This window comes from Hemicordylus capensis, chromosome 2 (genome assembly GCF_027244095.1).
Source record: "Hemicordylus capensis ecotype Gifberg chromosome 2, rHemCap1.1.pri, whole genome shotgun sequence".
NCBI classification, from domain to species: Eukaryota; Metazoa; Chordata; class Lepidosauria; order Squamata; family Cordylidae; genus Hemicordylus; species Hemicordylus capensis.
Genome location: NC_069658.1, coordinates 358,871,916 through 358,889,667, shown reverse-complemented (window position 1 = coordinate 358,889,667; position 17,752 = coordinate 358,871,916). Strand labels below are relative to the sequence as shown.

The following is a 17,752-nucleotide window of genomic DNA, read 5'->3' as shown; positions in this document are numbered from 1 at the left end:
CCTAGGGGAAATGCAGAAATTATCTTCGCCTTGCCCCCAAAAGAGCAAGCAGAGTTTTTCTCCATTAAGTGTTTGCAGGAGACAGTGGCCAGTTGTGCTGCAGGAAGCACTGTGCAAGCAAATGGTTGCTGCTCATTACAGCATTCTCCATCTCCTGGTGCCTGAGGATTCGGGAAGGAATTCCCCTCCCTCTTTCAGTGCTGTTTAAAGCAGATCAGGGAAGCAAGCTGACTACAGGGTTGGGGATGGGTGGCTACTAGTTTTCTCTCAAAGCATCAAGATGTGTTAAGTGCACCCTTAATCCCCAGCAGCTGCCACTGAGCAACCAGGAAATGGCGGAATGTGCATAGTGGAGGGAGGAGGGTGAGTGAATGAGGAGTATTTTGGGAGGCTCTGTGTGTGTGTGTGTGTGTGTGTGTGTGTGTGTGTGTGTGTGTGTGTGTGAGATCACCCGCACACGCGCACCCATGACTGCATGCTAGGGCAGTATCATATTTAGCTAAAAAGTCAAGCTGAATTTTGTGGACCCTTGTCCACAAAGGCAAAGACAGAATTTTCATCAGCGCTGGGTGGTTTTCAAAGAATGCCCAAATCTGTTACGATATCTTGCAAAGCACATGTTTAAAATCCTCAAAGTTTGGATTCAAGACAAAATGGCTCACCTCTTGGATTTGTATCCATTTCACCAGACGTTAGGCCAATAAGATTTGGACGCTGCATTGGCGTCCTTGAAAAGAACTGTCTATACTGAGATCTACCAGCACTGGTAATACTAGGAGCCTCTGGATTATAGCCATCTGGTTCATATGTATCTATTTTAAGATAGAGAGAGAGGGGTGGGGGTGGAAGATACAGAATGGGTTTATGATCAGTTAAAATAATCCTTATGAGCAATTCTATGCAAATAAGTTACAATTTGTTTTGCAAGATAGCCTTAAGTTATAATGCATATTACTTCAAACTTTGTTGAAGTCCCCTTTCAATAATTTCCTGCAGTTCCATGTTCTTAATGAACATGGATGCAAGTCCAGATAAACAACTACTGGAATCATCAATCTGGAAAAATATTCAACTTCTAATGGTTCTGCCCCAAAACATCCATTAAAAAACATGGAGATCAATCACATTTGAAAGCAAGCTAGATAGAAAATTATGTGCATTTTTTAAAAGAAAGCAATTCAAATTATAAGGTATGTTGTACTAAGTGCTTCATTCTAATATAAATAATTCAGATCATAGCTCTTCCTTTTGATATTTCATATATTTCCAAAGAAAAAACCAATGACTGTGCCAGGTAGTGAACAGTCATAACTTGTCAACGAGAGAGAGAGAGAGAGAGAGAGAGAGAGAGAGAGAGAGAGAGAGGAGAGGAGAGGAACAAACACAAGGGAAATCATTTAAAATATCTTCCAAATTTTGACAGATTCAACCAACCTTGGGTGATGGTGGTGGGGAAACCCATGCCTGAAGGAAATGGGGGTGGGAGGAAAAAGGGAGACTGTCTATTATAGGAAACATAATGAGGCAATATTATCCCACAACATCTAGCTTCTATATCCTTGATTAGCTGCATTTCTTATGCAGGGTAGATGGATAACCACTTAGGCAGATCAACTGAAGGCTTCTCATTTATGGCCTGGCTCAGACGCTCATTGGAGCACAAGACTGAATTTCTGTGCTGGAGGAGCAAGAAGCATGCACGCCTTCAACATGCTCATAATGTTGGTGTGCGATACAGTTGCTCCAGGCACAGGGATTAATCACACCAGCTTTCCTCCCTTTCAAAAAGGGAATAACAACATAATTTGGCCCTCTGAATATGGGTAGAGTGCCTACACATAAGTATGCCCCATACTAACCTATGGACTCTCTCTCCTGCCACTTCATTACTTTTAAGATCAAACTTTTTTAAAAAAATGAATTGTACAGAAACTTAAATATTAAGTGTACAAGAAAACACACCAAGTCTGGATTACTTGTCGTGTGGTGCAGTACACTTTTTACCAAATAAAAATAAAAATGTATGAAGGGCTGGGAGATTTAAGGAGAAACTGAGACTTCAAATAAATGAACCATATTCTTTTCTCCAGAAGGCAGCAAAAATTGTAGAGGCTTGAAATCAAAAGGCATGCACTGGCACTCAAAGAAACTCCTTTGTTTTGTATTGAGAACCAATTTCAAAATGACAGGGAAGTATAAGTTGTCCCTTACATGTTCTTAGTGGCTTTGCCATGCATGGAGGAATTTAGAGAGTCAATTCAGTGCCCAGGCACTGAAAATGATCAGCCTAGGCCACTGTTTGTTTTATAGTAGACAGCTTAGCTCTCCACTCCCTTCACAAAACTATCTATCCACCCACTTTCTCCTTCCATAGTATTCGACTACCCCTCATTGTTTCCTCACTTCTTTTGATCTAAAAGTCCATGTCAGTCTGAATCTTCAAATCTCCTTTTATTTGCTATTCCTAGAGAATTCTCACACTGTAACTAAATGGATGACTCACACATGAGTGTGAGATGCTGGCAGAAGTATAATCAATATCTTTGTAATCTCAGCCAGTAATACTATGCTGACAATCGAACACTACTGTCTTAATTCTGTTCCGAAATGGTCCAGTAACTCATGAACATACGATTGCCACCAACTTATATCTCTTCACATGTATACACAGAGTAAGCGCATGGGCACATTGTGTGGATCTGCAGTTTATTCTGAATACAGAATATGAAGGTTGTGTGTGCATGTCAGCAGTTTGTGCTTGACTTTGCAAAACTTCAAGTATGTTTGTACCATGCTTCTTGTAAAATCTAAGATGCTCACTATCTTTACCTCAGTGGTCATATCCAAGTACATATTTATTTAAATATCAAAGAAAACATTGTTTACACATTTTCTTACCTGTAATTGTTGATTCATAATTTGCATAACAGACATAATTCTGGGCACTGAATCTAGCCCACCCGCCTCTCATGCCCATTTGATTGTTTGCTTCAGGCTATGGGCCATTTCATGAATGGCAACTATCCTAAACAGATATCACCTTTACAAAGAAAGTGCATTTATTGCATGCAAGCTATATTATATATCACATGTGACAAATGCACATGTCTATATTTATTTATTCATTTCAAGTATCCCTATGCCAATCAATAAACACATCTCTGGGTAGTTCACATAGTACAGTTTGGACTGTTTCATGCAACAGGAAGCTTTAAGTGAACTGATGCAGGATGTGTCATGAAATGTGCATGCACTTATCGCATGTGATCTCAGAAGTTCATCATGCACGAAGCAACTATTTTTAAAGAAATGAGACACCACCATTTCAGATGTACAGCGCTAGCAAGATCACCAGAGCCACTATATTCCAAGAAGAGTAGAAAAGTTGCTTACGTTCTGATACGGAATATAGTAGGTTTTGGGGTAGTGGGGGAGGTAGTCTTGCTCCCACTGGTGCAAGGCTGGGCACTGCAGCTGTCCCTGGAGGGTCTCTGTTGTTGATCAGATTTGTTTGTGACAATGGTGGTCCTGCAACGAAAAAGGAAAATAAAAATAATAATAATATATAGATAGATATAGATAGTCTTGCATACAACCACATTAATAGCTTATTAATGGTCACAGTAAGCAATATTTATATAGTAAAGTGTGCCGTCGAGTCGGTATTGACTCCTGGCGACCACAGACCCCTGTGGTTGTTTTTGGTAGAATACAGGAAGGGTTTCCCATTGCCATCTCCTGCACAGTATGAGATGATGCCTTTCAGAATCTTCCTATATTACTGCTGCCCAATATAGGTGCTTCCCACAGTCTGGGAAACAAACCAGTTGGGATTTGAACCGGCAACCTCTGGTTTGCTAGTCAAGTCATTTCCCCACTGTGCCATTAAGTGGTTGTATTTATATAGTAGCCTTATTTAAAGACATAATATAAAGAAATATGTTGATAAGTCTGATTAACTTTTCGATATATTACCAAGAAACAACAGGATCTTCTATTATCCAAGAATAGGGCTTTTAAAACTAACTAACAAACACCTCCCCCTGTCCCTTTTCTCTCACTTTAAACTGCTGAGAATTTTCCTCAATTCATTGTTGCTGTTTGAAATAATCTGAAATCTTTTGTAATTTTAGGCTACCTTTCATCATATAGACCAAGGTGGCTTCCAACAATTAACAGAGAAAAATTAGCAACAACCACCCCCCGCCACCCACATTCAAAAATAGCAATAAGATACAGACCAAACACACCAATTTCAAGCAGCAATTGTTTAAAAAAAAGCCATCAGGGTACATTGCCTTTATACCTCGATTGTAAGAATCCCCCCACCCCATATGCCATATTTACTAATCCAGATCTCCAGTTAAATCGAGCTTTTAATTTTGCCCCAGCCCCCAAACAGTACATAATCTAAGTAGAGAAAAGACCTGAATGTACGAGAATTTCCCGCAACAATTCTGTAGGGATTAGTAAAATTTCCACTGTGGTTCCAAGTTAGCGTTTTAAAACCTAACTACTGCGTTAGTGGGCCCATTTTTCAAAGCCAAGTAGTATCTTCTTTACTTCTGTCTTTCTGCTAAACAACTTTTATATTTAACCAAATCAGCTCTTTTTTCTGCCTTAACTGATTGTTTTATGAACAAACTAAAACAAGGCCCATATTCCAGACAGATTGCTACTTCCACAGGAAGTTAAAAAAACATTATCCACCTGTTGCTTCACAAGAAAATGACACTATCCTGTTCCAAACAACTGCCTGCCAGTTACTGGGTTCTAGAACTGCCGTTACAGACCATTTGGCAAACCTCTATCCACAAACTCCTCCAACGTAATCCCTCTACCCACCCACAATCAAGTTTCTCATTTGATAATCCTCATGCCTGAGATCTAAGATTACAATGCTGTGGAGTCTGAACCCCAGGTCATCCTGTCTCTTGCTCCAATGTGTTGCGTCCTGTGCAGCAATTTTTCTTAGCCACAACCTTTCGTCTTCCTTTTCTATGCAGTCTAGGATTAATGCATAAACAGTAAACCTAGTAAACAGTTTTCCAGCTTATTCCATTTCTTCAGGACATATCTACCCAATTCACACTTTATTTTATCCCCAAAGTTACACTGATTCCACACTTTGGTGACTTAATTTTTACTGGCAAACTTTAGAAAGCACTCCTGAATAATGGACTTCAAATCTGACTGCTTTATCACAGATCTCCTCAAATTCAGACTATGGCCAGGATCCCAAGTTGGAACATGAACACAAGAACTGGTTCTCAACCATTGTGCTCTGATGAATGTAAAGATTTCAGAAAAGAACCTTTCTGAAAGATGAGGTATGGTGGAAAGCTCAACGATTTTCCTAACATACTACAACATTAGACGACTACTTTATCTGAACACTGCCATTCACAGAAAACATTAATACAGTACTTTACCAGAATTATTATACAGTTTAGGCCACAATCTGTACAACTGGAAATTTAGTATCAATTATCTGTTTAGATTCTTGCAATAATATAACTTAAATATTTCCAGTTTCCAGTAGCAGAGCTCCAAGTCTGGTTAGCACATTAATAATCCATTACTATGGAGATATATAAGCAAGAGCAATATTTTTAGAGTGCTGTTACTAAAAGAAATCTTACTTGGTATAGGAATTCTAACAGGTTGTGGTGGTCGAGGATGTACTTGTGGCCCTGGCATTCTCATGTTGTGAGCTGGGCCTTGTGTAGGAGGCATCAACATTCCAGGAGGAGGAAGTCCTGGAGGTGGTGGAGGGAAAGGAATCATGCTTGGCAAAGATACTTCATCTACGACTAATGGGTCATTTCCATGATCATATTGACAGAGGTCACCAAGTACACAAAATCCTCGCTCTGTTAAAAAAAAGAGAGAGAAAGAGAGGATGTAAAATTGTCATTTGCAATAATGGTAGCTAACTATTATGTGACTAGCTCAACCATCTTCAAAAGATACAACAGATCAGAGAGGTCAGCCACACCCTCCCCGCCTCCGCATGATGTTCCCTGAAGGCTTGTGCGAATGTCAACATATATCCAATTCTTCAGAAATTGTGACACAATGTGCAACAGCCCTGCATAATCTCCATGTGGTCCATAGGCAGAAATAGGCATAGGAGAATACTGTGGGTTTGGTTTCTGTGGTTTTAACCTTTTGCAAGTGATTGCCTTGTACAACACTTTAGTTACTACAGGACTGGCCTTTTGCAGGATTTTCCAGTTTGGATTTGAAATTTAAGGGGGGAAATGCATTTAACTTGTAAATCTCCAACCCTGCAAATGGCCAAAACTATGGTTGATAATTAAACCTATGTATGCAGATGAGCAGCCCCACATAACTTCTAAGCTGGAAAGGGGTTGAGGATTTAAAAGTTAAAGCATAGGCTTCACTGCTTCTCACCAAGGGAGAGAAAGACAGAGAAAAAAGGGAGCCCTTTGGAGGTTGCCTCTTGTAATTCTATCTTAGTGCTGTCTAGGTTAAAAGCTGTACAACTGTAGCTGGCTTGGCCTGGGTGTGCATGTGCAAAGAGTGAGGAAAGAAAAGAAAGGGGGGGAAATGGTGGATGAGCAAGCTGCATTTACCACTTGGTGGCTCATTCTGCTTATGCATTCTTTGCCTTCCTTTCCAACAGAGAGAATGAAGCGTTGGCACTTACCTGAAAGGTCATTTTCTTCAGAGGTATGGGTTGCATCCGCAGCTAGAATGGGGTTGTCTCGACCTCCTGCTCCTAGACAGGGCCAATCAAGAGCTTTGGCTCACGGCAGGAGGGAGGGGCAATCCCCTGATACTCCAGTTCATAGCCAGCCCTAGCACTGCTCCAGAAGAATCAAGTCAAAGTTAAGGTTAAATGCAAACAGACCTAGCAGAAACAGAGATGCCAGGCAGAAAAAACAAACAGCAGAAAGGACTCGGCAAGGCCAAATTCCGGGAGGAAGAACCCGGACAAACTAACGCCCTGCAAGGGGGAGCCAACCACCCTAGAGCGAAACCACCCCACAGAAACATAGGAGACAGATGGGGTATCGGGTATCAGGACAGCAGGATAAACAGACCAGACGAACAAGCGGGCGGGGGCGGATGCAACCCATACCTCTGAAGAAAATGACCTTTCAGGTAAGTGTCAACGCTTCATTTTCCTTCAGAGGAGGGTTGCCTCCGCAGCTAGGATGGGACCTACCATAGCCCCTGAGATACTGGGTGGGAGCTGTGAGGTCTGGCTCAAGAAGAAACCACCTGCTGTAACACTCTTCTCCCAAAGGACCTTCTGCCGAGGTCCAATCATGAATTTTATAATGCCTCACAAAGGTAGAAATAGAGGCCCAAGTGTCAGCGTGACAAATATCAACCAGGGGAGCCAAGGTGGAAAACGCAGCAGTAGAGGCCGCGCTTCTAGTTGAATGTGCAGTAATCCCCTCCAGGACCGGGGTAGCTGAACTAGTGTAGGCTAATTTAATGCACTGGCAAATCCAGCATGACAAGGTGGAAGTTGAAACCTGCTTCCCCAACGAACCATTCCTAAAAGAAACGAAAAGGGAGTCTGAGACCCGAAACGACTTAGTGTGCCTCAAGTAAATCCTCACTGCCCTGCGCACATCCAACTTGTGCCATTCACGCTCCCTGGGTGAAGAGGGATTTGGACAAAAAGAAGGTAGCATAATCTCCTGCGCTCTATGGAACACGGAGCTCACCTTAGGGAGGAAGGAAGGGTCTGTGCGAAGAAGCACATAGTCCGGATAGACTAGACATAATTCCTTTCGCACGGACAAGGAGCGTAGATCCGAGACCCTCCTAGCGGACGTGACAGCGACCAGAAACAAAACTTTAAAGGAGAGTAACCGTAAGGGAATGGTCCGCAGGGGTTCGAACGGGGCTTTGGTAAGGGCCCTCAGTACTAAATTAAGATCCCAGGTCAGGAACCTATTAACAGTGGGAGGACTGATAAACGAAGCACCCCTGAGGAACCTCTGCACATGGGGATGTTGAGCCAACTAAGATCCCTCCAATGCTAGCACCGAGGAAATGGCAAAAACCTGACGGTGCAGCGTATTGGGGCGGAGCCCTTTATCCAGGCCCTCTTGGAGGAAGCTCAAAACAAGGTTCACAGGGGCAGACCTAGGTAGCACACCCCGAACGCTGCACCATCCCGAGAAGACCTTCCAGGTCGATTGATAGACCCTGACCGTGGAAGGCCTCCTGGAGGCCAGGATGGTGGCTTGAATGGAGCTTGAATATCCGCAAGCTGCTAGTGCGTCCCGCTCAACCTCCAAGCGAACAGATTGAGCCACACCGGATCCGGATGGAATACTGGACCCTGGCGAAGCAGGTGTCCGTGCGACCCCAGCGGAAGAGGCGGTTCGATGGACAGCTCCACCAGATCCGAAAACCAGGGCCTGCATGGCCAGTGTGGGGCCACCAGCATGACCTCTGCCCGCAACATCCGAACCCTTCGAATGGTCTGAGGAAGGACTGCGAATAGAGGAAAAGCATAGATTAGCCCCCGAGACCACGGGAAGGTCAGGGCATCCACGCCCACCGCCCCGGGCGAGTGATACCTGGACAGGTAAAGATCCACCTTGGCGTTTTCCGGCTTGGCGAACACGTCCATGACCGGTTAACCGAAGTTTTGAACTATCCGCCGGAAGGCCAGAGGGTCCAGTGACCACTCTGCCGGGTCTATCTGGGAACGGCTCAGCCAGTCCGCGACTACGTTCATCACCCCACTGACGTGGTCCGCTTCCAGGGACAGCAGGTGGGATTCCGCCCATGTCAGAAGAAGGGAGGCCTCCTGCATCAGGGCCTTGGATCTCGATCCGCCCCGCCAAATGACGTGGACTTTGGCTGTGGCATTGTCCGTACATACCAGGACGTGGCAACCCCGAATCACCGGAAGGAATTCTGAGAGCGCCAAGCGAATTGCCCGCAGCTCTAGCCAGTTGATGGAATTGGCGGGTTTGACCTCGGACCAAAGGCCCTGAGCCATGTGCTGAAGACAGTGCCCGCCCCAGCCCAGAAGACTGGTGTCCGTGGTCACCTGGACCTGCTCAACCGGAAGAAATTTGACCCCTTTTGCCGTGGCAGGAGACACCCACCAGTGAAGGGACCGGACCACCTGAGGCGGAAGAACAATTGGTTGCCTGGACCGGCTCATGACCTGGTCATGATATTTGAGGAGAAACCACTGGAGCGGGTGAGAGTGGAAGCGGCTCCATGGCACTATGCCCAGAGTGGAAATAATGCGGCCCTACAACTGGGACAGAGATAGAATGTCGGAGCGGGGGTGAGCTATGAGGGCCTGACAGGACATGATCAGGGATCCCCTGCGTTCCGGAGTTAAGCAGATGGTCCCCTGGACTGTATCTATCTCCGCCCCCAAATGGAGAACCTTGGTCCGTGGGAACAGGGAACTCTTTGGTCTGTTTACGATGAACCCGTGATTCTGTAGAGTGGAGAGTGTCAGCCAGACGTCCTGGTGACCTTTGGCCAGGGAGGGGGACCTGATCAAAAGGTCATCCAAGTACGGGTACAGATGGACGCCCCTGGTCCTCAAGTGTGCCACGAGTGCCACCATGATCTTGGTAAACACCCGAGGCGCAGTCGATAGACCGAAGGGGAGAGCCCAGTGCTGGGAGCAATAAGCAAATCTCAGGAAGCGTTGGTCCTGTTCATGAATGGGCACATGAAGGTAGGCCTCCTTCAGATCCACTGACGCTAGGAAGCCCCCCTGCTGGAGGGCCATCAGGATAGAACGGAGGGTTTCCATGCAGAAACCCCTCCTCCGAAGGAACCTGTTCACGAACTTGAGATCCAGGATCGCCCTCCACTCCCCGTTCTTCTTGGGGACGAGAAACAGTATGGAGTATACCCCTTGCCCCTGTTCCCCTGGGGGAACGGGTTCGATGGCCCGAATGGCCTGCAGATGGTAAATGGCCTTCAGCATCAGGTGGTGCTTGGCTTCCTTGTGAGAGCGTGGGGAGGGGAGAAAGCGATTTGGAGGCTGGGCCGCAAACTCCAGAGAGTACCCTGAAGATACAGTTTGCAATATCCAGGCACTGGAATAGGTCTGTGCCCAGGCGAACGCAAAGTCCCCCAACCTGCCCCCCACAAGAGGGAGATCCTGATCCCGAAGAGGGGACCCTGGAAGCAAGTCATTGGGTCTGGTTTCATTTGAATCCGGACTTGGGGGGTTGGGCGGAGTGTTGGGTCTTACGAAAGGAATTGTCCCGAAAGGAGGACTGATTCCTGTTCCAGGTGGGCCTATCGGGCCTGTTGTGTCTGAAACGGAAGGAGGGCTTGTAACCCCTGAATCCAGAGGAAGATGAAGGGAAACCCCTACGGTCCGGACGCTGGGACGGAGCCGTGGAGGGCATGGCCTTCTTGTTATCCTTGGTCTGAACCAAGATGGGCTCTAAGGCTTCACCAAAGAGCTTGCCCCCTTCAAAAGCGGAATTTGCGAGGTTGGCCCTTGACTTTTGGTCAACCTTCCAATTTTTCAACCACAAATGGCGTCTGACTGTGATGTCAGAGGTCAGGGCCCTGGCAGACAGCTGAGCGGCATCCAGGGAGAAGTCTGCCATGAACTTGACAGCCTTCCCCAATTTATTAAGGCCCTGCCGAAGGTTAAGGAGTTCGGGCAGGACCATGGGGGTGAGTTCCTGCACCCACAAAACCGCGGCCCTGGCGAAGATGGAATTGGCGGTTGATGCTCTGATGGACAGAACGTTAGCCTCATGTGACCTGCGCAGAGCGGCATCACACCTCTTGTCCTCTAAGTTCTTTAGGGAATCCGCCCCCGTCACTAGGGTGGCCACCTCAGCGTCAACCAAAGGGACCTTAAGCCTACTCATGAGGGAATCATTTGAATTATACATGCGCCTCACAGCGGGAGGGGGCCCCTTGCCCTCAATAGGCTTGTCCCATTCAGACTGAAAAATGTCTAAAAACAGTTGGGGACAGGGAACATTAACCTCCTGAGGTCTGAGTGAAGAAAGCACAGTGGGATCCCCTTCAGAGTTCACTGGAGGTGGTTGAACGACCCCCCAAGCGAAGGGTTTTCCTTACTTTGTGAAGGAGAACCGGATAATCCTCTTGAGAAAAAAGGTGGTGATTGGATTGATGCGCGGAAGACGGGTCCTCCTCGTCTCCCGAGAGCTCTCCCTCCTCCCTGTCGGAATCCAAAGCCTCCGAGGACACAGGCCTCTCACGGGGGTCCGGGACAGGCAGGGGGACGCCGGCAGCAGGTGGGCAGGTAATCGGGCGGCAAGGAGACAGTGAGGGGGGTCCGCTGTCGGGGGGGGGCGTGCTGCCGGGCCCGCGGGTGGGATAGATGCAGGCGCAGATGGAGCCGCGACCAAAATGGCCGCCGGCGTTTTGGCGGGAAGTGGCTGGGCGTGATACAGGCCTTGGGCTGCAAACGGCTGCACGGAGACCGAGTATTGAGCCGCAACGGGCGGGAGCAGCCAGGGGAGCTTCTGAAGCTCCTCGGAGACCACCCTCCCCAAGAGCGCCGCAAATCGGGGCGGGATGTCATCTTCCTCCTCTGCAGGAGCTACTACCCGATCCGGGGCGGCATCGACAGCCGCAATAGTGTCACAGGGGCGCTTGGCGGGAGGGGCGGAGATGAAGTCCCCCACCCCCGACATCCCCCCCGAAACTGCCTCAATCTCACCTGCCACAGTCCCCTCTGTCCCCGATTCACGGAGCAAAACAGGAGCCGGGGAGAAATCCCCACCATCTTGGGGAAGGAGTTCTCGAGTGGGCGAAAGAGGCAGAGACCTGCCTTCAGCCGGACGGGTCCCCAAAGAAGGTTTGCTGCGCTTGTTGGCCCGTTTGGACGCCATCACCGACCCCTGGGACTGAGTAACGGGCGCGGGGTTGGGAGCCGCAGCCCACTCGGCTTGGCACACTGAGTGTGCTACAGAGTCCTCTGAGAGGGAGGGAGAGACCTCCCTCTCGCCGCGGTGAGACTCCTTCACCACTGAGGGTCTAGGGAGCCGTGGGGAGGTTAGAAAAAAAAACTTTAAAAGTAATCCCTTCTTACCCCCTTGCAAAACCCTGACAGCAATTGCCGAGGAAGGAGGTAAGGCAGTAGAAAATAGAGGAGCAAGAAAGGAACAGCCCTGCTGGAGCGAGACAGGGCGAAGAACTGGAGTATCAGGGGATTGCCCCTCCCTCCGGCCGTGAGCCAAAGCTCTTGATTGGCCCTGTCTAGGAGCAGGAGGTCGAGACAACCCCATCCTAGCTGCGGATGTAACCCTCCTCTGAAGGAAAAGGAACAGCAACTGGAGAACTGAAGGATGAGCCAGCCATGGAGATGGAGCAGCCGAGGCAGCCAATTAGCTGAGAAGCAGCCGGAATAACCTCTTTTAATTTTAAAATCCCCAATCCCTTTAAAAGTTAACCCCTTCCTCCCACCCTTCCCTCCCTTTCAGCTGGGAAGGGGCTGGGGATTTACAAGTTGAAAGTGTTATTCTAGCTGCTTCTCAGCTGAGAAGCAATCCAGGTTGCACTTTAACTTTTAAATCTTGAGACCCTCCCCAGCTGAAAAGCGGCATGGGCTGATCATTTATGGAGTTGGGGGAGGCAGGGATTAACTTTTAAAGAGGTTGAGTATTTAAACCCACTTTAAAAAAAAAACCCTATTAAAGGGGTTGAGACCACAAACCAACAAATCACCAGCCCACACCACTTCCACCAAGAACCTAACTCCATTCTCCAGGTTAGGTTTAAGTCTTGAATATCACACTTTTAACTTGAACAGACATTTTATGGAACCTCTCCCCTGCCATATTCAAGAGCCTTTAAGGCTCTACACATGATCTGTGTGTAAAGCCAAAGCAGGGTCTGCGAAGGGAGCGGGTTTGACCCGCTCTCCCCGAAGACAATCAGGCAGCCCTCCCTGGGTGGCCAGATCGGCTGCCCAGATGATTACTGGCTCCGTCATGGAGCTGGTTGGGGTAGCGGGGTATCGCCCTCAATACCCAGGTTAAGCAGCAGGCTCCATAAGCAGGCTTGCCACTGAGCCACCGCCAAGAGCTGCGCAGCTCCCATTGCTGCACACGAGAAGCAAGAACTGGGCTGGGCTCCCTTAGCTCAGTCCTGCTGCTTGTGAAAAGAGCCTCTTTGTGTCAGTATTAAGTTACCTTGTGCAAAAAATTGCTCATATTTCCATCAGATACTCCAGCAGGTCCCCCTAACCCTTTTTTTAAGGGGCCACTGCAGAGGAGGAACTGGGGAAATTGCTCAATATAAGCTTATTTTGCTCATGCTACTGAAAGGCCAACCCAATTTTGTTTTTGCTACATGATCACTCATTAGGGGGGCAAGAGGGAAGTGACTTCCAGAACTCTCTTCTCCACAAAACTAAACAGAACACATATGGGTTTCAGCTAAGCAAAAGTCTAAGTTGTTAATGGATATGAACATCTTACTCAACATTAGTGCTAGTCAAAATATTGTCTGCATTTCTAAGCATGGAATTATGTTAACTGCTACACTGAAGAACTCTAACAAGAAAAATACTTGACTGACATTCTCCTCCCCACCCCAAAATCAAACCACAGCCCCAAAGTAAAATGAAGGACTATGGAAATCACTGTTTGATCTGTATGATGGAATTCTTATATTTTATGTATGATAACATAAAAACTGACTGGAAAGGCTTTAAATAATGAAATGTCTATGTAGAGCAAGAAAAAGATACAGATCACTGAAGGGAAGTAAAAGCAACACTTACCGTCATAATCTCGACAACGCCTTTTTGGTGGAACATTTCTGCCAAAAGAATTAGGAGCAGAATGATTGTTGTAGTAATTTGACCAGCTCTCAGTTGTGTTTTCAGGATGGTGAGCAGGTGCAATTACAGTAACAGCACTGGGAATACATTGTGCACCAGAGGAATACTGCTCAGTAGAGTTAACAGAAGACAAAGACACTGGGTTATAGGAGCTCTCCATGTCACTCCTTTCACACTTGAATTTGGCTCTGTGCTCTGAAAAAAAATACATTAGGTTAGCCAAGTATTTATATTCTTCTCATCACTTCAAGATTCTCCACTACCACAAATTTATGCTTATTAGATTAAAAACTTTAAACACACTATCCAGGCAACCTTGTTGCTATTTTGAACCGTATACACAGGCTGGTTCTTGACTGTTCCGAGCTCCTCAGAGGAAGAGCGGGATATAAATGTAACAAAAACAAACAAGCAAACAGCATGTGGACATTCCCCTTACAATGTGCAAAATATTTTTCTTTCTCAGTTTAAACTGTCTTTTTGCAAGTAATCAAATCAGTTTAAACTGTCTTTTTGCAAGTAATTTCAATTACAACATTTTCTCCAAAAGGCTATTTCACATAAGAAACTAGTCTTTTATTTAGAAGGGGCAGGGGGGGAAATAGAATCCAGCACCTCTTTCCTGTAAGAAAATGACCAGCAATGTAATGCAGCAGTTTCTGCCAACAGGCAAGGAATAATATAAGGTACTGAGCTACCAGAATACACTCGAGAACAAATTAAAACAAAACTCCCCTGACTAGATCACTCTACAGAGCATAGTTTTTAGCCTGTTTTAATGATGTCAGCAGTCACTACTTTCCTAAAGCAATTCCACTTTTGTTTTCTAAAGATGTCAGAAGTCTAACTGAAAATGTTATGTTCATAAAGATGTATGGATAGATCCCCAACGACTTTTTCATCAGCTGCCACAAAGGTTGAACTGGGAAGTACAATATTACACTACTATAGCAACTTACCAACATTTCTGTTTGCATCCCTATCTTTGTTTGCATCCTGGTCTTTGCTTCTACCTCTACTGCGGCTCCGACTTCGACTTAGTCCTCTGCTTTTACTGCGACTCTTACTTCTACCCCTTCGCCAGTCATATTTGTCTCTGTACAAGTCGTTCCGGTCATAGTATCTATCGTAGTCTCTCCATTTGCCATCGTCTCTTTTTCTCTCTCTAGTTCTATTTTTAAAAATCGAGAGTAAAACAAATTATGTATATGTATGTGTATATTACACATGAGTAAAACAAAAACAGAATTCCATAAAACAAAAAATTTGAAAAGACTTTCCACTTTCCACTGAAGTGTCAAAATGCAACAAAGCTTTATAGAAGGCAGTATGTATAAAGATTAATCAATATTTTACACAGCAAATATAGCTTCTTCTGATGCTAATGAGGTCAACATAGGTAGACCCAGGAGGGGAAAACCCTGAAATGGGATAGAAGGCTGTCTGGCAGATCTACTAGTAGCCCTAAAGCAACCATACTCTTATAATTATTTGTAGGATGGGGGCCCATCGCTTGGTGGTAGAGCATCTGTTTTGTAGGCAAAGTGTCCCAATCCCTGACATCTCCAGGTAGGGCTGAGCTAAAGAGTAGTGCCTGAAGGCTTGGAAAGGCACTGCCAATCAGTATAGAGAGTACTGAGCTAGATGGACCAATGTTCTGACTTAGTATGGTCGCTTCCTATGTTCCTACCAAAGGATGCTATTACAACATACAACATCTTCATTTGTATTAGCATGAGTGGAAAAATATTTCCTCCATGAAGCAGCCATTTGCTGTTCCCTGGGTACAGCAGATCCCTGTAGAGAGATTTAGTTCCAGAAGCAGATTCACACATATCCAAAATGGCACGCATTCATACCCTATTTACCCATAGCAAGGGATCTGATCATAATATAGAGGAAAGGATAGTTATTACTAAAGAAGAATACTAACCTTTGTTCATTAGGATCCGGACGATTTTTCTGTGGGCTTGTATATTTCTTCTTTTTGTTCTCTCGCTCTTCTTCAAAAGACTCCTGAAATGTCTAAAGACAAATACCAAATAATTACCTCACACAAACCTTTTCTCTGAAGAAAGAAAAAGCTAAAAACTCAATTTTATGATTAAATTGCAACTAACAGAAGCCATTAAAGCTAAATAAATGGGTCAGTCTATTTGTTGCAAAGCAGGATGGATTACTGCTTCATATTTGAAGATCATATGGATTTATTTTATTTATCTACAGTATTGTATTTATACACTGCCCTAAATAAGATCGCTGGACACTTTACAATTAAAACTTTTGGAAGGGCAGTATACAAGTCAATCCATCAAATAAATAAATGAAACCCGACAGAATCAAAAATCATATAAAACAAATTAAAATAACGATCAATACAACTTTAACACATTATAAACTAAAAGCCTGTCAGAGATGGGGAGGTTCTGATTTCATATGCAAGTGTGTTCCGCAGCCCTAGAGCAACCCTAAAGGCGGCCCTGGTTTGGGTCTTGGCCAAACGAGTTTGTGCTAACCGGACCTACTCTAATGATCTACATTTATTATGATATGCATAATTAAAAAGTTGTTACATCTTCCCAGTCTTCCTTTTTTCTAGTACTGCTGTCACTTTTGCAGTGACATTTTGTTTTAATGAATTCTAATTCTAATCCAGCAATGACCCACAGTCAAATATAAAGTGCCTCTAATTCTAATCCAGCAACGAACCACAGTCAAATGTAAAGTGCCTCTCACACACAGTGTTCAGCTTCCAAATCTTTTTCATTAAACAGGTCATCTTTTAAATGTAGATTCTTACAGCAAAATAATCAAAAGCTTCTTGGGGTTTATTAGTTCTCAAGCACAAAAGCTGCAGCCTCTAAACGGCCACTGAGAATAGTTTTGTACAGAATGTAATGCAAAAAAATGCATTACGGTAGTCTAGCTTTGTCATTTCAAAGCCATTAACTTTCATTACATAATGCAAGTCATGCCTCTCTGAATTTTCTGTGTAGTGAGAAAAGCAAAAAAGTCATTGAGGATATTGAACTGCCTACATAAAGACAAAAAGTCTGGTCTACACATGACTGATATATCCCTCAATTAATCATCTGCTAGTAAAGGAAATAATTTAAAGGTAAAAATAAAAATCCCTTCTAACATTATAAAATACATGCATATGAGATGTGGGAAAGAGAGAACTATGTGGAGCAAGGATATCATCTCTCATATGACCTTATCTAAGTATAGCCAAGTTCTTTACTGTAATATGTTCAACACTTAAATCAGCTCAGCCTGTCTGAGCTAAGAAAATACTAAAGGAACACTGGTTTATTTCCCATATTACATTTATTTTTAAACAAAACACCCACTATGCTATGCACTGTAAAAGCTTAGAGGAGCTCCAATAATTAAAACAGAGTAAAAGACATGGAAGAATAGGCAGGTCCAGTGAGACTCTGCACCATTATGTCACTATGGCAAAACTATGTAACATTTGAATTAAGATCTGCTACACAAAAGTAATCATCTTTTTTCTATCAAAAAAATATCCAATGCAATCCAAAGTGAATGGCTGGAGCAATAAAACTTGTTCTCAGACTGCTGCATATGTGTGTGTGTTTGTGTGCATGCATCCCTTTTTTACATTATGTTTTATGCTCCATATTTAGTGTAAGCTGTCTTGTGATTTTTTTAAACCTTGCCTTGCCATGAAAATTATCTATATATATAATTCTCCTGGGTGTGCCAGGGAAAAATGCGTCCTGATTGGCTGGGCTGTGGAGGCGCCTGATTGGCTGGCGCACCCAGGAGAGAGGACAGTTGGCCGGCGGTGTGGGCCAGGGACGCTGGCAGGCCCGGCCTGGTGGCGACGGGTGGTGCGAGGCGAGGAGGAGGACCGGCTGAGGGGCGAGGCGGCGGCAGCGGTGGCGGGCCCCAATACTAGGGGAGGGGTTGGGG

General features: G+C 45.2%; 1 protein-coding gene across 4 annotated transcripts in view; it reads right to left on the bottom strand.

Moving 5' to 3' along the window:
• RBM27 (RNA binding motif protein 27) overlaps window positions 1-17,752 on the bottom strand; it is an 80,378-nt gene that overhangs the window by 42,078 nt on the left and 20,548 nt on the right. For 3 of the 4 annotated variants that reach the window (XM_053298490.1, XM_053298494.1, XM_053298492.1), the window contains exons 4-10: window positions 15,744-15,835; window positions 14,770-14,981; window positions 13,751-14,005; window positions 5,643-5,873; window positions 3,394-3,528; window positions 1,435-1,464; window positions 663-812 (exon numbers count right to left, since the gene is read on the bottom strand). In XM_053298490.1, the coding sequence (XP_053154465.1) occupies window positions 663-812; window positions 1,435-1,464; window positions 3,394-3,528; window positions 5,643-5,873; window positions 13,751-14,005; window positions 14,770-14,981; window positions 15,744-15,835 (1,105 nt within the window). The remainder of the gene's footprint in view (window positions 1-662; window positions 813-1,434; window positions 1,465-3,393; window positions 3,529-5,642; window positions 5,874-13,750; window positions 14,006-14,769; window positions 14,982-15,743; window positions 15,836-17,752) is intronic. The other variant, XM_053298491.1, reaches the window with a different exon arrangement.